The sequence below is a fragment of the Hyaena hyaena genome, unplaced genomic scaffold (genome assembly GCF_003009895.1).
Source record: "Hyaena hyaena isolate Hyena2069 unplaced genomic scaffold, ASM300989v1 scaffold_112, whole genome shotgun sequence".
In the NCBI taxonomy this organism is placed as follows: Eukaryota; Metazoa; Chordata; class Mammalia; order Carnivora; family Hyaenidae; genus Hyaena; species Hyaena hyaena.
In genome coordinates this window covers 1,604,490-1,630,366 of record NW_024080744.1, presented here as the reverse complement: position 1 = coordinate 1,630,366, position 25,877 = coordinate 1,604,490, and the positions used below count along the sequence as shown (strand labels likewise).

The 25,877-nt window shown below is 39.0% G+C and overlaps 1 protein-coding gene across 2 annotated transcripts; it reads left to right on the top strand.

Moving 5' to 3' along the window:
• Window positions 1–10,407: 10,407 nt before the first annotated feature.
• Window positions 10,408–14,191, top strand: RPL22L1 (ribosomal protein L22 like 1). 2 transcript variants are annotated; one of them, XM_039236556.1, is made up of 4 exons: window positions 10,408–10,480; window positions 12,025–12,117; window positions 12,280–12,401; window positions 13,925–14,191. In XM_039236556.1, the coding sequence occupies exons 1-4, from the start codon at window positions 10,472–10,474 to the stop codon at window positions 14,067–14,069; spliced, it is 369 nt and encodes a 122-aa protein (XP_039092487.1). In that variant the 5' UTR covers window positions 10,408–10,471; the 3' UTR covers window positions 14,070–14,191. The 2 variants fall into 2 exon arrangements, with proteins under 2 accessions (XP_039092487.1, XP_039092488.1); XM_039236557.1 differs by having other exon boundaries at window positions 10,425–10,480; window positions 12,028–12,117.
• The last annotated feature ends 11,686 nt before the right edge of the window (window positions 14,192–25,877 follow it).

The following is a 25,877-nucleotide window of genomic DNA, read 5'->3' as shown; positions in this document are numbered from 1 at the left end:
AAAATTTTCTAACTTTACGTAGGCATAATATTTTATAGTTTTTAAGCCTTTTTTTCTCCTGGCATTCAGGCAAGAAATAGACAACAAAGGCTTATGAAAAATTTATTGTGGAAAACCTTAAATTGAGAAAATTCAATCTATTAACTTTAATCTATTAAATTTTTTTTCTCTGAAGTGGATATATGGCATCATTATTTGATTTTAGCAGGGAACATTTGGATTTCGCTTATGGAACACAGATGTTCTGTGAGAACGTGACTTGAAGTCTCTATATAATTTAATGTTTCTCCATTAAGTATACATCTGAACATCAACTTAACTACCAAGTGAGGTCAAGTGCCTGAAAAGTGCTATCTACATCTAATTAGCATGTTTTCCTTATGTGAAAGATGCATCTTAAAGCAGTGTATATCAGGCTTTCTTTCACCTGCTAGAAACATACTTGTTGTCAAACTTTACCAACCACCACTATTCCTCTCGCCTTAGAATTGAGTGAAACCTATTTTACAATTGAGAGAGAGGTTCTTTTACTCATATGAAGTCCCTAAAACTATTTCTTGGTAATGGTAGACTTAGGTTCATCTTAGTTCAAGATTGTATTTTTTAAAAACTCTGGACACCAAACTATATTCAGTGATGACTGTACAGCTTGTCATAAGTCTTAATTGTAATCTTTCTTGAAAGGAATTCTTTATTATGGTTAATACCTACTATAAATGAGCACTCTTGTGCTTGTTACGAATTACAATGCACATTACTAGCTCTATGCTAGTATAGTGAAAATGGCTAGTTCCTTATGATTATGTACTTGTGTTCTCCTCTCCAAAAAGGAAGTAGTTGAAATGGCATTGTCTTATCCAGTGGCACTTTATTAGAAACACATTTTATTTGTCTTAGGTATAGGAGAATTCTTGCTTTTATTTGCAGAGACTCATGTTTTAGCTAAAACTTTAAAATTATAAGATCTGTAGTATGGGTATTATAATTGTGTACTTTACATTTCAAAAATGGATAAAATTCAAATGTCTTTGGGTATACTAAATTAATTAATTATTAAAATCATTTACATTGTAGATTATATACATCAATGATAACTTTTTGTTACATTAAAATATATTTGTCTGGTAACTTGATCAGCTATATGAAATAAAAATAAAGTTAACAGCCTGCCCTATTCTTGTACATATGTATTCCTAAAGCCATTTTTATACTAGAAAATAGTATGGATTTGTGAGTTGATCACTGTTAAAAGAAAATCTAACTTGTTTTTACAATTCAATCTATTAGCTTTATTATATTTAAATATATTGTTTTTATATTCTGGATCCTTACTAGAGAGTTCCCTAGCTTAATGGCTGGGAATGTTAATTTTTAAATTTTAGTTCCAGATTTAGGCCCAGTTTTGTTTTCATTTTTAAATTGTTAATAGCTTTAAAATATGTAAAATAGTCCCAGGGTTCAAAATTCTGTAGTTGCAAGAGTAAAAACATCTTTCCGTCTTCAACCTTTTCCTTGCATTCTTCCAGAGATATTTAATGCAAGGGCAATTCGTGGTTCCTCGCCTACCCCTGACCCTCCCAGTGTCTGAGGTGTTCCTTACCAGCATTGCCGTTCTCTTTCCACAGTGATGTGAATGGTGTGATGAGTCCCTGAAGCAAAGCCTTCATCCTTTTTCCAATTCTATGTGTAATCAACACCATCTGGACAGTTTCATCCCTAGACGGCTCAAGCCTTTCTTCCTTTTATACGCTGTACCATTCTAGACCATCTCTCACGCCCTGACATTTGAGCCATGCCCAAAGACTACCATGGCAGTTGTGATCTCATATCCTTAGCCAGTATGACTGATATCCATAGCCTTCCAAAACCAGCAAGGTAACTGCACAGTAAGAGAAGCACCAGTTTAGAGTCTTTCAGCTCTCAGCCCCACTCTCTTTTTGCCATTTGCAAATACCAGTAGCCCAGTCTCCCAGAGGAAGGCCTGGGAGGGAAAAAAGAAGCATGAGGGGCGCCTGCGTGGCTTAGTCGGTTAAGCGTCCAACTTTCGCTTAGGTCATGATCTCGCGGTTCGTGGGTTCGAGCCCCGCATCGGGCTCTGTGCTGACTGCTAATTATTTATGCGTCAGACTGTCTTAATCCCTCCTCCATCCCCAACCTTTTAATTAAACATTCTATCCAAATAGGAGGTGTCCTGTGGAATTGGCCATATTTAGAACTCAGACTGCCTATCTAAAGTGTGTGTTCCACTGGGAATTTAAAACCTCTACAGGCAGGGGAGCCTGAGTGGCTCAGTCATGCTCAGGTCGTGATCTCACGGTTCATGAGATCCAGCCTCAAGCCCCAAGCCCCACGTCAGGCTCTACACTGACAGCGTGGAGTCTGCTTGGGATGCTCTCTCTGCTCCTTCCCCATTCTCTCTCTCTTTCTCTCTCTCTCCAATGAAATAAACATTAGAAATAAATAAACATAACATCTACAGGCATACTTCAAGAGAGATTGCAGGTTTGGTTCCAGCCCACTGCAATAAAGTGAATATCGAAACAAAGTAGGTCAGGTGAATTTTTTGGTTTCCTAGTGCATATAAAAGTTATGTTTACACTATGTACTGTAGTCTATTAAGTGTGCAGACGCATATGTCTAAAAAGATAATGTACACACATGATGGGGCGCCCGGGTGGCTTAGTCGGTTAAGCGTCTGACTTTCGCTCAGGTCATGATCTCGCGGTTCGTGGGTTCGAGCCCCGCGTCGGGCTCTGTGCTGTCTGCCAGCTCTGAGCCTGGAGCCTGTTTCAGTCTGTGACTCCCTCTCTCTCTGGCCCTCCCCTGCTCACGCTGTCTCTCTCTCTCTCTCTCTCTCTCTCTCTCTCTCTCCTAGAAACAAATAAAAAACATTAAAAAAATAAATAAATAAAATAAAATAAAAAATGTACACACATGAAATTAAAAATATTGCAAAATGGGGGGCACCTGGGTGGCTCAGTCAGTTGAGTGTCTGACTTTTGCTCGGGTCATGATCTCACAGTTCATGGGTTCAAGCCCCATGTCGGGTTCTGTGCTGACAGCTCAGAGCCTGGAGCCTGCTTCGGATTCTCTCTCTCTCTCTCTCTCTCTCTCTCTGCCCCCTCCCTGCTCATGCTCTGTCTCTCTCTCTTCTTTCTCTCTCTCAAAAATAAATAAATATTAAAAATTATTGTGAATAAATGCTAACCATCATCTGAGTTTTCAGCAAGTCATAATCTTTTTGTCGATAGAGAGTTTTCTTTTGTTGTTGATGGCTACTGACCGGTCAGGGTGGTGGTTGCTGAAGGTTGGGGAGTTGTGGCAATTTCTTAAAACAAGGCAACAATGAAATTTGCTGCATCACTTAATTATTCCTTTCATAAACTATTTTCCCTGTAGCATGTGATGCTGCTTGATAATATTTTACCCACAATACAACTTCTTTCAAAATGGAGTCAACCCTCTCAAACCTCGAACTTGCTATTGGTATATTTGCTAAATTATGTTCCAGATCCTTTGTTGTCATTTCAATGATCTTCACAGCATCTTCACAAGGAGTAGATTCCATCTCAGGAAGCCCACTTTCCTTGCTCATCCATAAAAAGCAACCCTCTGATCCATTAAAGTTTATGAAATTTCAGCAATTCAAATATAATAATAATGAAAAAGTGTGAAGTATTGTGAGAATTACCAAAATGTGACACAGAGATACAAAGTAAGGAAATGGTGTTGGAAAAAAATGGTGCTGATAGGCTTGCTGGACTCAAGGTTGCCATAACCTCCAATTTGTTAAAAAGAAAAAAATGCAGTATCTGTGAAGTGCAATAAGGCTAAGCACAAGATGAGGTGTGTTTATATTCCCACGATACATTCAACAGGATCAGTTATAACCACAGGATGTGTATTGGCTAAAAATGATTCACCTACAAGGTTATAGAAATCTATTGTCCAATTTGAGAGTTATTTCTGGATTTAGTCAAAATAATCTTTGGCCACACCCATGGGTACATCCCAAAATCACAAAGACTTGTGCCCCAGTTTGGGAGGGCCAGAAAAGCTTGGCAACCTCAGTTGCCTCCAGATCCCTAGCCAGATTCTAATTGGGAGAATGGAGGCTCACCTACTTCTAACACATAGTATGTCTGCCCTTTTTTTGTTCACAATTACATGTGTGAATTTCACTTAAAATTGCTGTCACTCTAGTTCATTTTAATTGCTGTGCAATCAATGACATAAATCTTTTGGAGATTTTATGTACATGTCACTAACATTCTGATATTAGAGAATATACCTTCTTTTCAAAGGCAAATGGAACTTCTGAAAAAAGAAATGAATATATAGGGCACAAAGAAAACAGCAGTTTCTATAAGGCAGAAATATTTAATACAACATTCTGACACCAATCCCAAGTGAAATTAAATCAAAATTGAAAAATAAGAAAACCCTTCTACCTACCTGCAAATTTAAAAACCTGTTACATAATACTATGCTGAAAGAGGAACTACAAACAAGCAATTCCTGAAAGATAATGAAAATCTATGTAAAGCAGTAGAAAACGAATTGTAGCCTTAACATCTGTATCAATAAAAATGAAAGCATGAACATTAAGTGAAGTTAAAGTTCTAAATCAAACAACTAGAAAAATAACAGCAAAATTAAAAGCATAAGGGAAGAAACGATTAAGATAAAAGCAGAAATTAGGTGAATAGAAAAGCAGCACATTAAAAAAATTCTGGGAGCTCCAGGTGGCTCAGTCTGTTAGGCATCCAACTTCGACTCAGGTCATAATCTCATGGCTCTGGCTCCTGAGTTCGAGCCCTGCATCAGACTCTGTGCTAACAGCCTGGAAGCCTGGAGCCTTCTGATTCTCTGTCTCCTTCTCTCCCTGCCCCTTCTCGACTCACGCTCTTTCTCTCAAAAATAAATAAACATTTAAAAAAATTAAAAGATAGGGGCGCCTGGGTGGCTTAGTCGGTTAAGCGTCCGACTTTCGCTTAGGTCATGATCTCGTGGTTCGTGGTTTCGAGCCGAGTCGGGCTCTGTGCTGACTGCCAGCTCAGAGCCTGGAGCCTGTTTCAGTCTGTGACTCCTTCTCTCTCTGGCCCTCCCCTGCTCACGCTGTCTGTCTCTATCTCTCCTAGGAAAAAAAAAAAAAAAAATTAAAAAAAATTAAAAGATAAATACAATTCTGGCCCTTCAAAAAATTAACAAAACAGCAAACCACTGGGCAATTTATTTAAGGTAAGGGAAGAAAATACAAGTATAGAAAATGAGTAATAATAGGAAAGACTAATAATGGAGAGGAAAGAAAAACAAAACAAGAAATTCTATGCAAATAAATTTGAAAACCTAAATGATAGAATTTCTTGGGAAAATATGGTTATTAAAATCAACCTCAGTGGAAACAGAATGCCTAAACAGAACAAATTTAATAAAAGAAATGAGAAAGTTATCAAGAAAACGTCACACAAAGATTTATAGATGTGTATATAGATGGAGAAAAACAGGAAAAACTTAATAATAAGTAAAAATCTGGATAAAGGATATATAGACACATATATGTATTTACATAACCTTTGTCCAGGTTTTTATGTATTTATGTTTGTGTGTGTGTGGTCTTTAAACTATTTTTTATAACTTTTACAATTTTAGGTGCAGTAATTTTTTCTTAAAAAAGTTTTAATTCAGAAAGCATGAATAGTACCACCCAATTTTTGTAAATGAATGTAATTACTTGTGTAATCTAAATTGTTTTTATGTATACATACATGTTCACAAACATGCATGCACCCAAAGCATTAAATAGCTATTTCTAAGCAAGTAAGATTTTAGATATTTTTATGCATTCTCTTTTTTGTTTCTCTGTATTTCTTTCAGTGAGACTTTCTTTTGGCTTAGGTAATAAGCCAAATAATAAGCCAAATAATTTTTTTAACTTTAAAAGTTCCTTAAAGCATTGTTTATAATAGTGAAAAGGTGGAAATAATTTAAATGGCCAATAATTTGAATGACCAACCTAAAAATAACAAGACAAAAATGACAGAAAATAAGCAATGAAAAAAGATACATATTCTTTTTAAAGTTTGAACAATTATTTAGAATTCCTTTGGCGCTAACAGGAAAATCTTACTTCTGAAATTACAATTGTTAAAAATAATAAAAACAAAAAATCACTTAAGGTTTTCCTAAATATACACAGAGAGAAAAGATGCATCGAAGAAAGCATAAACTTTTTAATCTTAGATCTTAATGTTTTAATGTTTAATGCTTTCTAATCAAATTAGTAACGTAAAGACAAGCAGCAGTGATGTCAGTTTTTATTTCCCCTGGCTGGCACCCTTAACTTTCATTTATAAATATTTAACAAAGAACATTCAAGGTTGGAGTATTAAAAGCAATATTCTTCGGTCGTAGTAACTTTCTCTCAGTGCCTCGTTGTTGGATAGAAGGGCTGTAGCAAGCACATCCTTTGTCAAAGCCATGCAGTTTACTTCCATAGGACAGTTTGTGCTACAATGTCATTGGAGTATATTTTTCTGAAGATGGATAGCGTTTGTCTGTATTGCATTCTAAATAATTTCCCATTCCCTAATTTTCTCTGCAGCTGTGGCTACTCTCATGTTTAACTAAAATTTTTTATTTTTAATTTCTAGAACTTATTTTCTTTTAGTCCCAGCCAATTTGATTGTTCCTGTTTCCCTCACTATATTTGAAATACCATTAGGGGCACCTGGGTGGCTTAGTCGGTTGAGCGTTCGACTTTGGCTCAGGTCATGATCTCACGGTTCGTGGGCTCGAGCCCTGCATCAGGCTCTGTGTTGAATGTTTGCTCAGAGCCTGGAGCCTACTTTAGATTCTGTGTCTCCTTCTCTTTCTGCCCCTCCTCTGCTTGTGCTCTGTCTCTCAAAAATAAATAAATGTAAAAAAATAAAATAATAAATTAAAAAAAAGAAAAGCCATTAACTTTTAAATATATTCAAGACATTTATTTTACATTCTATGTAATTCCAATATGTATTGATATGATTTTATAGGCTTTTTTAAGGGGGGGTGTTGATTTTCATTCATAGTAACTTGTTTCCTTTTTTATCTAGTAATTAAAAAAATTGTCAACTCTTATTTCTGTAAATTTATCTCAGGGAATCCTTTGTGCCTGGATCTAAAGTGCATCTATACAGGTAGGATTTGCATTTGCTTCTGCCTAGCACTACCAGTCCAAGCACTCTTTAAACAACATTTTTAGGTTGAAGTTTTTTCATGCCATTTGCACAGAGCGGATCCTAGTCCCAAAGTTACATTAGCATGCCTTGTTATTTCTGCCTCCAAAAATTTTTTACTTTCAACCAACTGGATCATACATTAGAAATTATGTATAACACTATGTTTTAGCCAGTTTTTTTTTAAGGTGGCTACATATGGAAGGATTTCTCCATCTAATCTGCCATATTGTCCTTCTATATTTTATTTTATTGATCTATTCAGGCTCCAGAATCACATAGATCAAAGGATTGAAGTTTATATTAGAAATATATCTTATCATATATTAATATATATGATTATATTTGAATAACTGGAAAAGTAAGTTCCCCTTATTGTTCTAAATTTTCCTGACTCTTATCAGACATTTAATTCATATGTTTTAGAATCCACTTCAAAATAAGAACTATCTGAGAGGGGGTGTTGACAGGCATTGAGTTCATACTGCATATGTAAAATCTGGGAAGTACTAAGTTATCTACAATATTTAATCTTACCATCTGGACATTTTTACTTAATATTCTTTTTAGGATTAAAAAATTAGAGAAGTCTTTTTTTTTCCACAATGGTTTCAATTTAGTTATTTCAAGCTTACTAGCTAGTTTGAAGCATATCTCCTTTGTACAAATGACTTCATAGCTCTTAAAGGGTTTTTTGTTGTTTTGCTTTGTTTGTTTTTTTTAGTCATAACATGGAAGTCTCCCAAAAACAACAGAAATAAAATAGTGTTGGGGTGCCTGGGTGGCTCTGTCAGTTAAGCATCCAACTTCGGCTCAGGTCATGATATCACGGTTTGTGGGTTCAAGCCCCTGTGCTGACAGCTAGCTCAGAGGCTGGAGCCTGTTTCAGATTCTGTGCCTCCCTCTCTCTCTGACCCTCCCCTGCTCACGCTGTCTCTCTCTCTCTCTCAGAAATAAATAAAACGTTAAAAAAAAGAAAATAGTGTATTGGTTAATGGCTTATTTTCAAAATACCCAGTAGAGCAAGGATCATTTCTGCTCTACAGCCTGAGCAGCCTTGAGGGAAAAATGCCAGTTCCCTTTTTTCCCCTTAGTCTTTGAAAAAGTTATTCTGGTTCTTCAGGCAAATGACCAAAATATATCTTGAAATGGATTTCTCCTAGGAGTTCAATATTTATCTTCAGATCCTACACATTGTATGCTTCATTAAAGCATAGTTTCCACTATGACTAACTGCTGTCATAAAAAAAGGGGTACCAGGGTGGCTCTATCGGTTGAGCATCGACCTCGGATAATGATCTCGTGGCTCATGGATTCAAGCCCCACATCAAGCTCTGTGCTGACAGGTCAGAGCCTGGAGCCTGCTTCCGATTCTGTTTCTCCCTCTCTCTTTCTCTCTCTGCCCCTCCCCAACTCGTATTCTGTCTCTCTCTTTCAAAAATAAATAAACACTAAAAAAAATTTTAGGAGCGCCTAGGTGGCTCAGTTGGTTAAGTGTCTGACTTCGGCTCAGGTCATGATCTCACAGTCCATGGGTTCGAGCCCTGTGTCGGGCTCTGTGCTGACAGCTCAGAGCCTGAAGCCTGTTTCAGATTCTGTGTCTCCCTCTGTCTCAGTCCTTCCCCCACTCACTCTCGGTCTCTGTCTCTCAAAATAAAGACATAAAAAAATTTTAATTTTTTAAACTATATCCAGTTGTTACCTTCTAGAAACTTTTCTGGAAATTAACAACCAAAGTCCACCCCATCCCTACTTCTGACCCCCAGTATGATAGTTTCGCCTCCATAAAACAAATTGCAGAACATTGACAAGGATGTCACTTTTCTGATCTGATGTCAACTTACAATTGTTCAAAGTTCAAAGGCTATTTTTTCCTTTTGTCATCAAAACTGCCCCCCACACACACATTCACCACTCACCCACGTGTGCTTTGTGCATTTTAGTAGTTAGGTCTCATCAAGTATTTGTTGAACTTTAATTGGGAGGCATTTTGGATGGAAATCAAGAGCCCTAGGGTATCATGAGGATGCTGTGAAGGTGCACACATGAGTTGTGTCTTTCCATGTCAGCTTTATTCAATCATAAAGCAAGGTTAAATTATAAATCCGGCTCAGGATTCCAAACTCAATGACATTTCTTGTTAACGTGGTTTCTTACCCATCACACATATTACAGCACAAGACAAGTACACAACAAGATAAAACAAGAGGTAGGAAATTCATGAACCAAACTTGCAGTCATTTTCTGAGCATGCAGTTATGGTAAGGCCTCCCTTGGGTCTGGGTCAGTTCTCAGCACTTGCTGCTTATTATTTCAAGCAGTGAAGGATCTCGGTTCTCCCCAGAGACCATCTGGGAAGAGCCTTTGGGGGCAGTCACCATTTCGGTGTGGTCAGAGTTGAAAGGATCAGCATCTGGAAAGTCTTGACAGTCTGCTGCAAAAAATCCTTCCTTTTTAAAGGGATTTAACCAGACCACCTTTGGTTCTGCTGGTTATCAGTTTTGGTGTGGTCAGCTATATACCGGCTGGGAAGATAACTGGTCTTACCTGCAATGCCCTTGGCTGCTTACATCGCTGCTTGACCCAAGTTCTGCTTCACAAGAGTGACTCCATCTTAATGTCTATACAGGGTAAACTAAACCCCATGATAAAATTGAATCACACTCAACAAGTGAACAAGTGAGAGCAATCCATTTTTTTCTCTTAAAAGCTTATTTTCTCTCAGGAATCTAATTTATTTTGGCTCCCTGAAACACGTATTTCCCTCAACAGTCATTCAGAAAACAAGACTCAGACGAAACATAAATATAGATATAACTTTTTCTCCGGATGATTGTAATTACAATAGGAGGCAGAAGATCCCAAAGCAAACTGAGACATTGCCTTGCCCTGCTTGGAAAGAAGATCTAAGTGATCAATGAAAGATGATCCCTGCCTCCCTCGGTTGTGTTCACCTGGGAGCGACCTCTTAAGAAATGCAGAGATCTCTGCGGTCCACCCACTAGCGCTGTGTTTAGCGAAAAATCGTGGATTACTTCACCACGGCCGCTAGCGGGCGCTCCCGGGAAACCTGACTGCGTAGGAAGCCTAGCCTTCCCCCGGCCACGCCCCGGTTTCCTGGGTTACCGGCCTCCCTACGTTCTCTTCCGGGAGGCAGTGGGCTTACGCTCTCAGCGCGTGACGCAGCACGTTTTGGTATAAATACGTATCGCGCGTCTGTGGCTTCCTTTCCGATCCCAAAGTTGGCTCTCAAGATGGCGCCGGTGAGTGAGCTTTCTTTCGAGCGTGTTACCCCAGTGTAGATGATTTTTACATCTACGAAAATTCTGCGGGCTGGGCACCTCTCATTCGAGAAAAGGGAAGGGTAGAAATGGAGACTAGGTCGGGAACGCAAACAGGACCTTAAGATTATAAGTTGTGTTTTCCGAGACTCCTGGCGACTCCCATGCGGTCTAGGAGAGTTCGAGCTCGGTCCGAATTGGCTTAGGACGGTGGCTTTGGCAACGCAAGGAAGGAAGAGGGACAACGATGAGCAGGAGGTAGTGGGACAGCATTTGGGCATTTTCTTTTCAATCTTCCTTCTGGTAATGCCTATGCTCTCCTGTTCGTTGGCACCAAGAAAGAAATGTGGGTAATCGGGCCGGTCTGAAAATAGCCTTACCAGAGCGAGGGAGCTCCGAGGCTACAGAAGTTTCAGAGAATTTTATAACTAAGTTAGGGAAGGACTGTCTTTATTACTTCATGAAGAAATGTATTTAAAAGGCAAAAGTCACGATTTTAGGCAGATAAAGCGTGAAGAGGTTTTACTTACGTTATTAATTAACAAGGGAATTACATGCTAAAAACCAGTCAGCATTTGAAAAGATCGACAGTTTAACCAGTTCTAAGTTTTGGAGGGGATTTTTGGGTACAAGTTACTCCTCTGTCTAAAAGCAAACTGGCATTAGTACTTAGTATTCATTTGGGTGGATCTAATTGGGAGATGGCATCCTCTGATAATTACTGTTCTGTCTGTTAGTACGTTGTCTAAATGTGTATTGATAGTAGCCACAGCAACACAGCCCGATTAGGTGGTATTCGGAGTTTGGGGTATGGCAAACTAAAGTTACATACATTTTTTAAATTAAAGAAAAGTACTGGATTAAACGTCTCCTTCCTGTCTTCTCACTTCTAACACCGTAATGATTTATCTCTAGACTTAAGTGGATAGAATATCCTGTTTTTGAGCTTGGGCAAAGTGATGTTTACTACCTGTTTCTCATAGAGCCTGGCCTATGGTAAATAATACCTGATAATTTAAAATTGAAAATCAGTGACCTGGAAAATATTAAAAGCCCATACAACATTTCTTGATCATTGGAACAGAGTGGGCTTGGTTAGGGGTTCAAACCAACCCCAGGTGGTGGTTTAGTTTTGATTTACAGTAAATAGATTGATTCTCTTATTAATCTTTTCTGGCTGTAAATATAGGATTCTTTAGAATCTTCTTATGAAGAGAACTAATAGTGGCTATCCATATGCTTCATGCTTTGAGTTTGCACTTTGGAGACACTTGTATGGTGAACAGGGAGAATTACCATTGGATTTCACAAAAAGTTAAGACGTGTACTCCTATTCAGACAGACTAGCTAAGAAAAAACGTATATCCAGTAGACAAATTCAGCAATTTTTTTTTTTTTTTTTTAAGAATTTTGCACCATTTCATAATATATCACAGTACGCTGTACATTTTTGGGCTGATAAGATTTTAAAGTTTTGCATAAAAGTGAGTGAATTAAATAGTCCTAATTGTGTTAACTATCTGTAGCAGAAAGACAAGAAACCTAAGAAGTCAACCTGGAAATTTAATTTGGACCTTACTCATCCAGTAGAGGATGGAATTTTTGATTCTGGAAATTTTGTAAGTATCATTCTACTTGGCTTGTTTTTATTATTGTGATAGAGTGCTCAATTTAAGTACGAAATTCTTGGTTTTAACCTAAGCTCTATTCCTAGGGTACCTTCCCTAGTGAAAATCTAGGGTTTTCTTCCCTAGTTTTGCATTTTTTCTGTTTTAAAATAGGAACAGTTTCTACGGGAGAAGGTTAAAGTCAACGGAAAAACTGGAAATCTGGGGAATGTTGTTCACATTGAACGTTTCAAGAATAAAATCACAGTTGTTTCTGAGAAACAGTTCTCTAAAAGGTTGGTATTTGTTTCCCATAATATTTTAATGACATGATCGTAATTGAGAATGTTACAGAATACGTAATCCTAGTGTTTTCATATGCAGGGATAGATGTGTGGATAAGTTCAGAGGCACCCAACAGAAGTGTTTTGAACTTCTAATAATAGCCGATGTGAATGGAAAATATATTCAGTAACTGGGCCAATTACTTAGGCTGGCTGTCAGTAAACAATTCATTGCTGGAATATAGGCAAGTTATATACAGGCTCCTGTCCAGTGCATTATAGTCACTGAAATCCAAGTTCTATATAAACTTTAATGATGTTAGATGCTTAAACATTAAGAGTATGCTGTAAGAAACTTGTCTAATGTGTAACTTGAAAGTAATGTCTCAATTTACCTAATGGAAACATTTTCATATAAATAATTTTAAGGTTTTGGTAGTTTGTTTAGTAAAGGCAGTTTTGAGTTTTGAGTTTAATTTACTCAACAAATTTACATGTTCGCACTTTTGTAGGACTGGATAGCCCAGCAGTGAGCCAAGAAGCCAAGTACCTACCACTAAAGGAGCTTAAATTCTAGTGGAGACAATAAAATGCAGTATTAAATAGTTGATAAGTTCTGTGTAATTCATTACTGTAGCTGGAAATGACGGGTGGTGGAAGCTGAAGGCTACAAACCTGATGTGAGAACAGGGAAGATGGTAGGTAGTGGCTTGGACTAAAGTAACAATGCATTGTTAGCTATGTGGTTAGTCACTAGGGGTTCAGGGGTGCAAGCGTGATGTTCTCAAGGATCTTCCAGGCATGCTCAGAATTTCAAAATGCAGTGTTTTCTACTTGCTGTGTTGAAGGTAGAGAGATAGGATTTTCAGAGAACCTGAGATTAGCAATGTTGCCTGTGGAATGAGGTCTTCCTGCCAGAGGGAACAGCATTAAGAAAGAAAAACAGAAGCTTGAGGAATGTTTGGTAGGTAGTTCAGAATTACCAGAAAGCATAAATGGAAGAGAGTGGCTGGAGGGATGAAATGAGACCTTGCTGAAAGCTTTTACAAGAACTGAGCTATATGCTAGTTGCAGATGTGCTGATAATCTTTTATCTGTTTTGAGAGGGGGGAGAGAAAATCCCAAGCAGGCTCCACCAGGCTCCATCCCACGACCCTGATGTCCTGATCTGCGCCGAAATCAAGTCAGTTGTTTTCCACCCAGGCACCCAGATGAAATTATATATTTAATTTAAAAATCTTGTGATGGCAATAAAACTGAAGAGGAAGCTACTATGGCTCTCTTTGTAGCTTCAACATAAAGGATGTTTATTGTAGACAGATGGGGGAATAGTGTTTGTAGGATATCAACTGATGCTAATTGGGGTTGAGAGGCTGCCCAATTATTCTGTCCCCAGCAAGTTTGCACAGTGTTTGATACAAATGAAATATTTTGTAGGGAACATTAAAAGATGAATACAACTGTATCTTCTATAACAGTCCTTTGCATGGTAGATAGTTATATTTCTTAATGAAATTGATGTTTTTATTTTATAGGTATTTGAAATATCTTACCAAGAAATACCTTAAGAAGAACAATCTTCGTGATTGGCTTCGTGTGGTTGCATCTGACAAGGAGACTTACGAACTTCGTTACTTCCAGATTAGTCAAGATGAAGATGGATCTGAGTCTGAAGACTAGATGAAGCTGCCCCTTACAGGATTTTGCTTGCTAATAAAACAAATGAAGCATACAAAGGAAAGAAACATCTAGAAATGGACTTTTTAGTTTAATGGTGAATAAAAAGCATTGTGCTTTGTAAAGCTTCTGCCTGTAAGTGTATGCTGTTGACATGATTCTGGGCTTTCCTTTGATAGTTTTTGTAAGCTACATTTGTTTTAAAGATTGTTTATTTTAAGAGAGAAAGTGGGCTTAGGGAAGGGCAGAACAGAGAATCCCAAGCAGGCCCCGAGCTGTAACAGAGCCCAGTGTAGGGCTCAATCTCATAACCGACTGAGCCACCAGGGTGCCCTGAGTAGTAGATAAATTTCCTATAGCTCATGGAGTTTTTTCAGGATTTCTGAAGTTTCATTCCTTTTATGGGTAGTCCTCAAGTTAAAAGTATGTAGTCATTTATAGGAAATCCTGAAGGTCAGTATTGTGTGTAACTATAGTGAAATACTTTAAATTTTCTTGACAGGCTTAAACATTTTTGTATATTTTGAAAATGGCAATTCTGACTTCCTGGAATAGTTCTTGAACATACGAGCTTACTATTGAAGCACTTCGTCCTCTGCCTCAGGGGATGCTGGCTCCTAATTTTGCATAAATATTAGGGTGGCAGTGCTCTAAACCAATGTTTAGTTGCCTATTTGACATCTCCAGACAGGTGCCTTGGAAGCACTAGTAGCTCAAAACCTTCAAGTCAACCCTCGATCTCAGACCCACTAAATCTGCTTTTGTGTTCCTTGTCTGAATAATGTACTTGGCCTGTTAGAATTTTGTCCCCTATTTCACGCCTCCTCACTGGTCATTCTAAAAGTGGTTGTTGATTAGTTCTCAGTGGATGGACCCTTTCCCCCAAATAAAGTAATCTTCGATCAAAGCAGAATGGTTTGGCAAACTTGAGATTGTAAGAGGTAAGGATACCGGGAGGGAGGTACTAGAGCCATATCCATTTTCTTTCCTGCTTTCCAGTGGTCCCAAGGAATGCGTATCTTTTCTCCACTTCTAACCTGAAGGTAGTACTAGAATCATGTTGCAAAACAACACCTTGACTGTTAAAACCTGATGGTTTGGGAATGTTTGGAATAATTTTATTAAGAGCATTAATTCTCTTAGGGTGCCTGCCTGGGTGGCTAAGTCAAGTGTCCGACTTTGGCTCAGGTCATGACCTCACAGTTGAGTTCGAACCTCACATCAGGCTCTCACTGTCAGCATGGAGGCTGCTGGGGAATCCTCTGTCCTCTGCTCTTCCACTGCTCTCCAACATTTGTAAAAGGGTGCCTGGGTGGCTCAACCGGCTGAGGGTCTGACTGGTTTAGGTCATCGTCTCATGGTTTTTGAGTTCAAGCCCTCCATCAGGTTGCTGCTGTCAGCGCAGGGCCCACTTCAGATCCTGCCCCCGTCTGTTTCTGCCCCTCTCCTGCTCTTGCTCTCAAAATGAACTAAAATTTTTTAATATTTTTAAAGTAATAATTCTCTTGATTAAGAACTTGTTGATTGGTCCCCAACATTATTAACCTATACCCTAGTACAACTCCTTTGTTCTTTTCCAGGCAATAGTAATAACCTAACTGCCTTGTTTGAATTGTTCATATTTTCTGCCGATAGTTACCAAGATCCTACTGTGCTTCCTTTGAGCTTTGTGGATACAAGGGGGTAAAAACCACCTGCTCTAGTATGGTGAGGGAAACCGTGTCAATAATCTCATAAAAACTGTGGAGTACAACGAAGGAAAGGAGTTTATAAAAGGGATTTGATCTAGTCAAGGAAGGTAACGAAGTAGTTGAGCTAACCTAGAACAGACATGGTATTACCTGGGTAAAGGAAGAAGGGTGCTTCAGGCAGAGCAGTGTAGGTAAAATTCTCCCGACATTGAGAATCTGGTTAGTACAGAGTCCATCTGGAAAAGAGTGGTGATTATGAAAAGGATTTGGAAAAGCAGGTGGAAACCAGCCATGCAGGACAGAAATCCATGTTTTCTTTTTATCCTGAGAGCCATGGGAATCAACTTAATTTTAAGTCAACAGTAATGTGATCCAGTGAGATACGCATCTTGGAAAAAGATCTTTGTGTCACCGAGAATGGTTTTCAGAGGGGTCACGTCATTCTGCTCTCCACCACACATTCAGCTCAGATCAGAGACCTCTATTCCTGAATATACCAGAGGCACCCCTGCCTCAGGGCTTATTCTGCTTCTCCCTCTGCCTGAATGCTTCTCCCCTAGCTGTCTAGTTGGTCTTTATTCTGAACCCTTCTCAGTAAAGCCTTTCCTGACCCTAGATACAAGTGCAACACTCCTATTTCCTTAATTCACTATTTACCTTGTACCATACATTATACTTTACTCTCTGTCTTCCTCCACCGGTGTATAAGCTTCACAAAGAAGTGTTTCTCTTTCTGATACTGCAGTATGCAGCTGGCTCTCAAAAAACATGTTTGTTTTCAAACTACTTAAATTGATATTGATACTTCCAATTCAAATTTAGCAAGACAGAGTTTTTACCTCATCTATTGCATAGTCCTATTTCCTTTTCTTTGCTGAAAATTTCAATGACACCAACACAAGTATTTATTTTTTTACCTCACAATACACACGTAATAGTTACCAAAAAGCAATACCAATATTAATACAATACTAAATCACTTGATACAATAATACCATAATATAATTACTTTGCAGTTTAAGATTGTTTTGCAGTTCTTTTTGTCCTTATTGTATATCCCACTAGGAATGAACAAAGTCCTATGTTTTAAAGTCACTGGAAATGATTCATCTCTCTGGTTTGGGCAAAAACTTGACATACAGTTTCATTTGTTTCATTTTACTTTTGATTTTAAAAAGGTTACTTAAAATCTTTTCGCATTTTATTATTCTGTAAAAATGTTTACAAGGTTCCAAAGCCTAAAAACAAGTATATTTAAAGAAGACTAGGGGCCCCTGGGTGGCTTAGTCAGTTAAGCATCCGGCTCTTGATTTTGGCTCAGGTCCTGATTTCATGGTTGCTGAGTTCAAACCCTGCACTGGGCTCTGCTGACCATGCAGAGCCTGCTTGGGATCCTCTCTCCCCCGCACTCTCTGCCCCTCCTCTGCTCACACACACTCTCTCAAAATAAATAAACTAATAAAAAAAAAAGAAGAAGAAGTCTAGTTCCTGTATTAGTCCTCTTATCCCATTTCCTCCCCGTGCAGGTAGCCATTTAGGAAAACTTTATGGTTTAGCCATCCATTTTTAAAAAGGATATACCATTATTTATATGATAACTTATTGTACACTACCTTTTTTCACTTAAAGTATGCTGGAGTCAGTCACTTCTATGTGGACATAGCATAGTTTATTCAACCAGTTTTCTACTGATAAACATTTAAATTGTTTCCAAATATTTGCTACTATAATTAGCACTACAATGAAAAGCCTCCAGAACATGCCTTTTCTTATTTTTGCCATTAAATCTTTGGAGTGGATTCCTCGAAGTGAGACTCGTACGCCAAAAGAGAAACGAATGTGTAATTTCAATATATAGTGCCAAATATCCCCCCGTGTGGCTTGTGCCATTTTATACCCTCTGCTCACACTATCCTTCCTACCAGCAGTGTATGAAAATGTCCATTTTCCCATGGATTTAGCAACACATTATGTTGTCCATTTTGAGTTTTTTGGTCTATCTGATAGGTGAGACATGGTTTTCAGGATAGTTTAAATTTTCATTTATGAGTGAGGATGAATGCCACTTAATAAGTTAACAAAGGACCATTTGGGTTTGTGGGGGGGAGGGCGGGATGCCTGTTTGTTCTAGGACATACGTAGGATTCTTGGTCTTTTTACTCTTTATTTTTAGATGCTTCCTGTATATTAAGGCTATTAAGCCCTTGTCTGTGATGTATGTTGCAGTTTCTTTTCAGTTTGTCTATGGTGTTTGCTTTTGTACTTTGGAATCATTATTTTTATGTAATTAAATCTATTAATCTTTTACTCATTATTACTTCAGGATTTTGAGCCATGGTTGGAAAAGTTTTCCCCGTTTCTAATAGAAGAATTCATGTTTTCTTCTAGTGCTTGTATGGTTTCATTTTTAAACTTTAAGTCTATGTTCTAGTTTTAATTTATCCTGGTTTACAATTTGAAAAGTAAATCCAGTGTAACTTTTCTTTTTCCCACTTATAGGGTTACCCCTGATTAAAAGTACTCAGGAAGTCTGGATTAGCATTGATTTTCCTACTTGTCTTGAAATCCTTTCTGTGGTTCTGCTGAGGTGGTCACACTATCTACATTTACAGCTTTAGTGTACTTGGATGAGTTAAATGCCAGAAGGGCCACTTTTAATTACAATGCTGCCATTTATAAAGGGCTTTCTCTTTTTTGATCCATCAGGAGCCCATGTGGCAGAATATTATCTTCCCCATTTTGCATCTGAGGAAACCGAGTCTTGGACGAACTGGCTGGCCCGGGATCACACTGTGCCATGCCTCTCAATCCTCGCCCAGTGCTTCCCCTGCCCTGGGGCTAGGCCACTTCCTCCCTGCACAAGTCCATGGTCAGGCATGGGTGGTGGAGGAGCACTAATCTGGGGGTTGAGAGCTCTGCCTCTGCTGACTACTGGCTATGCAACCTTGGACAACCCTTCTTTGCCACCTGAGTCTCCTCATTTGTATGTAAAGAAGTGGTTGTAAATAGGCCAGCATTTCTCAGTTCAGTAACCCTGCCTCCTTTGGATGAAAACAGACATGTCATGTTGTGTTGCCCTGCTCAGTTCTGATTGCCCTCCCCATGATATGGTGGATGTATCAATATCCATACCATCCCACATTTTTTGGTATTTCTTTTTTTTTAAGTTTATTTGTTTATTTTGAGAGAGAGAGAGTGAGTGTGTGCATGTGTGTACATGCAAGCAGAGGAGGGGAGAGAGACAGAGAGAGAGAGAGAGAGAGAGAAAGAATCTTAAGCAAGCTCATGCTCAGCACAGAGACCAGCACAGGGCTCGTATCCATGACCCTGGGACCATGAGGGGATATCAAAAGTTGGTTACTCAACTGACTGAGCCACCCGGGTGCCCCAGTTATTTGGTGTTTCTATTCTGAAACACAACAAAGTAAGGTTCTTCTTTAAATTTCCCAAATATAAACTTAATATGTTAAATATGTTTTTTAAGACATGCATGCTCCTTGACAGTAGCATATGCCCCCTCCCCCACATGATGTGGTACAAATTTTTCCCTGCCCTAGATTTCTGTGATTCAAAAAACCAGACCTGGGAGTCAGGGATCTACTATCTCAATTATTATTGATTGGATATGTTTCCCCCCCAATGGAGGGATCCATTAACATGCAAATATTCTTTCCCTATCTCCCTAAGGCAAAATGGTGAATTACACAGATCCTAGGCATATCACAAATGTGTGGTCATTGATTTCTATTCTGCCAGGCCCTGTCCTGAGAGCTTATGGGTAACTTAAATGTGTTTTCTGTACTCAAAGAGCCTCAGTTCTAATGGGGGAAGCAAACGTAGGAACAAACAACCATAGGTCAGTGTGGTTAGTGGATGATAGAGATATAACAAGGTGCTTTGGAAGCACCTATACCCTGTGGAGTGGGAAAGGTAATCCAGAAATGCCTTCTGGAGGAGGTGGCTGACGTTGATCTTTCTTTAAGGAAGGATGGGAGTTAGTGGGTCAAAGAAGAAGGAGAAAGGGATTCTAGGCACAAGTGGCTACTACTTATTGGGGGCCTTCTCTTTTAGAATCTTTACATACTACATCTCATTTAATCTCTGTAGCTATCCTGCAAATTGCTATTATTTCCCTTTCAAAAATCAGAAAACCAAGGACTGAGAGTGCTAAATGGACTACCTATGGTCACACAGCTAATAAGTTTCAAATTGGAACTTAATCCCAGATCCGTTTGATTTCAATGCTCATGCTCTGTAAATGGCTCAGTGTAAAAAGGTTTCTAAACTTCTTTCTTCTAGGCAGTCCTATCTCACAGTAATGCTCCATTCAGCTTCTTGGGAAAATCAAGCATTTTTTTTTTTCCTGCCCATGACCCACCAGTTGGTCTGGCACACATATTTGCTGTAATAAAATCACTCATGGGAGCTGGTCCACTGCTTGGAAGGAACAGTATGGAAGATTCCTTATATCATCACCCCTATACTTTTCACATAGGCATGAAACAAGCTTTTACAGTGGACATCTCTCCCTTTTCTCTCCCTTTCCAGCTGAGGTCCCTAAAAATGAGAACAAAACTAGAAATATGCCCATTTTCCAAAGGGAGGTGTCTACAATCTCTGCAGAGCTTACAAAAGAGTTGCTCTGATTCCAGTTGTGGAAGCGTTAGTTCACTATCTGGTTGCAGGACATACGAGAAGTTGAAGGCTCCAGGATGTTTGACTCATCCTTGAGAAATGAAGGCCAAGAGCAATGGCCAGGGCAGCTTACCTACAACAGCTGAGTGATGAGAGGTATGTTTTCACAAATGCAGGGTTATATAAATGACTATTTCTCCTGGAACAGATATGGTCCATGGGGAAAAACCAGGCCTGGGCCAAGTTTTTGTCCACCTTAGAGAACTACTTGGAAGAGAGATGGGACCTAAAGGAAAAGAATCTGTGTAGAATGGGCTGCCAAGTACTCAGAGGCTGCAGGCATTAAGGGAAAAGTCTAGGAAAATGCATTGCCCAGGTCACAACTGTTGCAACTAAAGATTCTCAGTGATAAATCTTTGAGAAATTTAGAAAGGTATCCTTCAAGAGAAAGAAAAAGGTTTAAACTTTCTTCTTGTCCAGAGGAGCCACACCACCAAACCATAGCTCTTAAGTCAGAACTTCTCAAGATGCAAGGGCGGGGGGGGGGGGGGGGGGGGACATGGCGGCGAAGTAGGAGGATCCGTACTTCCCAGTCTCTCAAACAAAGAAGGGCTGAAGCCAAAGAATTTTGAACCTCACGAATCTGGGAGGAGAAAAGCCTGAATCTACCAGGGAGAAACTGGGACAACCTGATGGGCCATAAGTGGGTGATTGTGAACTGGGGGAGATAAAATGGGCACAGAGGGGAGGGATCCCCTTCTGCTGAGAGGCAAAGGGAAGAGAAAGAGCGGCTGGGGAAGTGTAGAGCTGTATCTGGACAAGAACTTCTCTGCTCCTTCCTTTTTTCTGCAGCCCCCCTGCATTTTCAGGACAACCCTGGAGGAGCCGGAGGCTGAAATTGGGGGAGGGGCACGCTTGGAACCCCATGGCACACAAACTCATCCCACAACCTTTTCTCTTTGCTCAAGCCCCAACACAGGCATCCTGACACTTTGACAGAATTTTCCAGTTACTTGTTTTCCTTCCCCACTAGACTGTAAATACTCTGAGGTCAAATTGATCTCTGTGTGCATTTCTGGGTGAACTCATATAACAGTAGAAGGATCCCAAGTCAAATAATTAACATGACTTCTTATTCATGAATATGGAAGGATCAACCAAGTATTTCCCCCAAGTGAATAAAACAAGCAACATCACAGCAAACTAGTCTGGATGAACACATTGAAACAACTGACCCAGAAAAGGAAATACAAGGGGCACAAGAAAGTTTTCCTAGCCTAAGGAAACTTGAATCCCCACACTGAAAGGGTCAACTGTAAGCCAGGCAGGATGTTCACATTGGAAAAGCTCATACTTAGACATATCCTGAAGAAATTTCAGAACTCCAAAGGATAAAGAGAAAATCCTAAAAGCTTCCATAGGGAAAACAAAACAGAACAGTTTACCTACAAAGAAAGTAACTTGAATGGGACCCATCCACGGTTTTACTAAGTTTAGCAGCAGAAACGTCTGGTTTTAATCTTAAACTGTATCCCTCATCAACCATGAGAGTCCTTTGCTATTCCTGGACTGTAATGATGAGACTAGACCACATGGTTTCTGAGGTCTCTTTCAGCTCGAATCTGCTTCCAATTCTTGTTTCTAACTGCAAAGCTGATCTTGCCATTGGAGCTTACCTGATAAACTCCACCAAGCCACTTCACTCCATAATTCTACAATATGCACCACTGACTTTTTACTGCCTTATGCTTTAAAGAAGCATGTGCAGGGGCACCTGGGCACCTGGGTGACTTAGCCAGTTAAGGATCCGACTTTGGCTCAGGTCATGATCTCACAGTACATGGATTCTAGCCCTGTGCTGATGGCTCAGAGCCTGGAGCCTGCTTTGGATTCTGTGTCTCCCTCTCTGTCTCTCTCCTGCTCATGCTCTGTCTCTCAAAAATAAATAAACATTAAAAAATAAAATGAAGAGGCATGTGCATTTACTTCCTGAACACATGCTGATTCATCCATTCAGTCTTCTTTCTTGAGAACCAAAATAGTATTTTCAAGTATAGTGCTCTTGAGGAGCCTAAGTAATGTCATTTTGAGATTAAGGCCTCCATTAAGAGCAACCTCAGGCTGCATGTAACCCCAGTTCCAGGAAAAGCCTCCGATTGCTCAAGGCTGAAGCCACCCTCGGACCACCCTCAGATCAGCCAATCAAAAGAAGTTAAAAACATTCCTGTGGTCTGAGTCAGGGACTGAGGATAATAGATAGTTACTTTGTACAAACTAGCTAATCACTCACCGCTTGCCTAAAACCCCACGTGGGCCCTTTGAACTCACCTCATAATTGGTCACTTTCAAAGGATTCTCAAAGGTCATGATTGGGCCTTTGTAACGAACACCTCACAGATACTGAATGGTCAAAACTGTTACCATGGGTGCTGTGCAATTATGATTGGTGCTTATGTGATGATGCTATACGTACAACGCATGCACCATAACACCCCCATCCCTTACCCCATAAAAACCTTGCTGGCTATTGTTTGGGGCTTCACCCTGCTGCCACTGCACCGGTTGACGGGTGAGCCCCTGCTCAAGCTTGTAATAAAGACCCTTATGTACTTGCATCAGTGTCGGCTCCTTGGTGGTCTCTGGGGACTCGCGATTCAGGCACAACACTCTGTAAATAGAAAACACACAGTAAATGTCTGTTGGATTAATCTACCAACAAATTCTCATGAGCACCATACAGCATTACAGAATTCTGAGAAGACCATTCAGATCTGCTATCCCAGAGTTTATCGGACTGTGAAAAACAGGATTCTAGTTCCATGTGAATGTAATGTGTAGTACAATGGCAACAAAACATGTGAGGAAATGCTCAGTTAGGCACAGTTAAACAGCATTTCCTCATGTGGGGACTTTTCAAGTCTTTGTGAACCTCCATGCATTGTACAAAAATGTACAGCATTTCCTAAACATACTGCATGATAGACCATTTTTACTTACCAACTCAGGAAAGCATATTGAGTCCTTAGCTCTATCTACTGGCTTACAAAAAAATGCAGTGAATAAAGAACATGTTAAATTACACCAGGAAGATTTGATCAATTAACCATATCCAGAATGTGAGAAAGTCTACAAGACAAATGACCAGTTTCTTCAACAACAAAGAAGTAACATTAACCAAAGGGGAAAGGATCGTTACAGAATAAAAAGACTTAAGAGAAAAATCAGTCGAATATAATGCGTAGACTTTTTGGATTGTGAAATGTAAATGGACATTTTTGAGAAAGCAAGGAAAATTGAACATGAACTGGGTATTAAAAATGTAAGCATTAAGTACCTAAAGTTTTAATCATTGTTTATTTTATTGGGTTTGATAATGGTGTTATGGTTATGGTTTTGTCTGCTAAGAGTGTCAACCCAAATAAAAAGGTAAACTGAGACAAGCTTAAATTACTAGTAATAGAGTTTATTCAGGCATAGCAGAGGAACTGCAGTTTGGAAAATGTATGCTGTAGAGGTTACAGGTGAGTCTGTTTGGGTGGACTGTATGCACAGGGAGAGCAGAAAGGGCAGAGGCCAGCCAGAATCCGTGCAGTAAGTTCATTGGCTTGAGGAAAGGCAGGGTTTCTTGGTGAATGTTCATTGGTCAGGAGATAAGTTGCAGTCTTCTGTAAATCGGTCTTTACAGGAAATCAGTCTCTCAGTTCTTAAGTTTTCTTTTCCTGAGGGCACATGTGTGAGATTCTCCATTTCATTTCCTCTGGTTCTATTTTAGATTGCAATTCTTTCAGGAAGTATACATACTGAAATATTTACAGGTAAAATGATCAAATGCCTAGGATTTTCTTTTAAATATATACTGGTAGTGCTTTTTTCCTCAGTATGAGTTTTTGCTACACGGATATGTTAACTTTGTAAACATTTGTTGTCCTTTACACATATGATTTGTGCACTTTTTATGTATAAGTTCTACCTCAAAAATATTACCAAACATCTAATTTGTTGGATTTTTTAACTTACAAGTAATACAAATAGATGGTTAAAAATTCAGTTCTTAAAAGGGTATACAGTGAAAAATATATCTTCTCCCTGACCCTTCCCGACCAGTTTCTTCTCTCAGACACAATAACTATTACCGGTATTTATCTGGAGCTAATTTTATACATGTGTAAATATATATGCAAGCATGTCTTAGATATAAATCCATGTCAGTATACATAGAATTTTCTAACTTTTAAGAGTTCTATGTTATTTTACTGTGAGCATTATCATACTTAATTTGACTAGTCACATAGTGCTGGACCTTATTAGGTGGTTTACAGTTTTTGTGACTATGTAGTGCTTGCATAAACTGTTCTTGCCCGCAGGCCTTAGTACTTATGGGTTTTGAAATGTTAATAGTCTGCCCAAATTGTTCTCTAAGATGTTTGCAGTAATTAACCACCGTTTCAGCCCACCAGTATATGGCAGAGTGCTCAAGCTTACAATATACTGTTGCATAAATAATAATGCCCTCAAGAGGGAGATATTTCCAAAATAAACTGGCCTTTGATTATAATAGTTCCCTTTCATATACCTTAAAGAAGGAAGACATGGTTTATTTATATATAAAGTTAATACTGAGACATGTCAACTGAAGTACTTCAAGAATAAAACATTTTCCCTTCTAGATACGATAAATAAATATAAATTTCAGAAAAATAAAATCAGAAAGAAAATGGAATTATCCTTATGCAACAAGAAGGCTAATGAGATAAACTTAAAATTTTGAAAGAATGGCTTTTTTACTTTGATGCCATTTCTCTCTGACCCTATTTATAGTCCCTGGTTCCTCTTCTGCTAGATCTTGCTGTTGTTTGCTTTAAAAATGCATGTGAGTTCAATCCCCACTTTGGGTGTGGAGATTACTTTTTTTTTTTAAATAAATGAAATCTTCAAAAAAAATAAATAAAAATTCATATAAACCTTATGGGGCAGGCTTTTTCTTATTGACAGCGAAGGCTGCGTTTGGTTCAGGCTCAGTATTTAAGTGCTGAGCAGAGCCAGCTGCTGAGAAGGTCTGATATGGGGTTAGTTGGTGGTTGTCTGGGAAAACAATGCAGCAAAGGTGACTAGTCCCTGGAGAGAAGTAAGTGGCAGTATGGGGGAAACTTTGTAACCTTTAGTGGCTCCTGGGCTTTCTGGAGCTCCCTCCAGAAAAATGCACACACCCAAGTTACACAATATTTTGCATACAATTTTTAGGGGAGGAAAAGTTCTATCTTTCCTTCTAGGTTCTTTGGCTGCTCTACTACTTAAATTGACATAGGACAGGTTAACAGGAGAAAAAACAAATTTAATTTTGCATGGACGGGAGCCCCACGAAAATACGAAACTCAAAGTGACCAAAGCAGGAAGCTTTTATGCCTTTTAGACAAGGAAACAATGAATTTATGAAGAATTGACAAGCCAAGAGGATTTGGGTTTCGGGTACTAAATTAGTTAAGTA

Coding starts and splice junctions, on each gene's coding strand:
- RPL22L1 (XM_039236556.1), top strand. Junction 12,118..12,279: donor TTTTTGATTCTGGAAATTTT/GTAAGTATCATT, acceptor GTTTTAAAATAG/GAACAGTTTCTACGGGAGAA. Junction 12,402..13,924: donor GAGAAACAGTTCTCTAAAAG/GTTGGTATTTGT, acceptor TTTATTTTATAG/GTATTTGAAATATCTTACCA.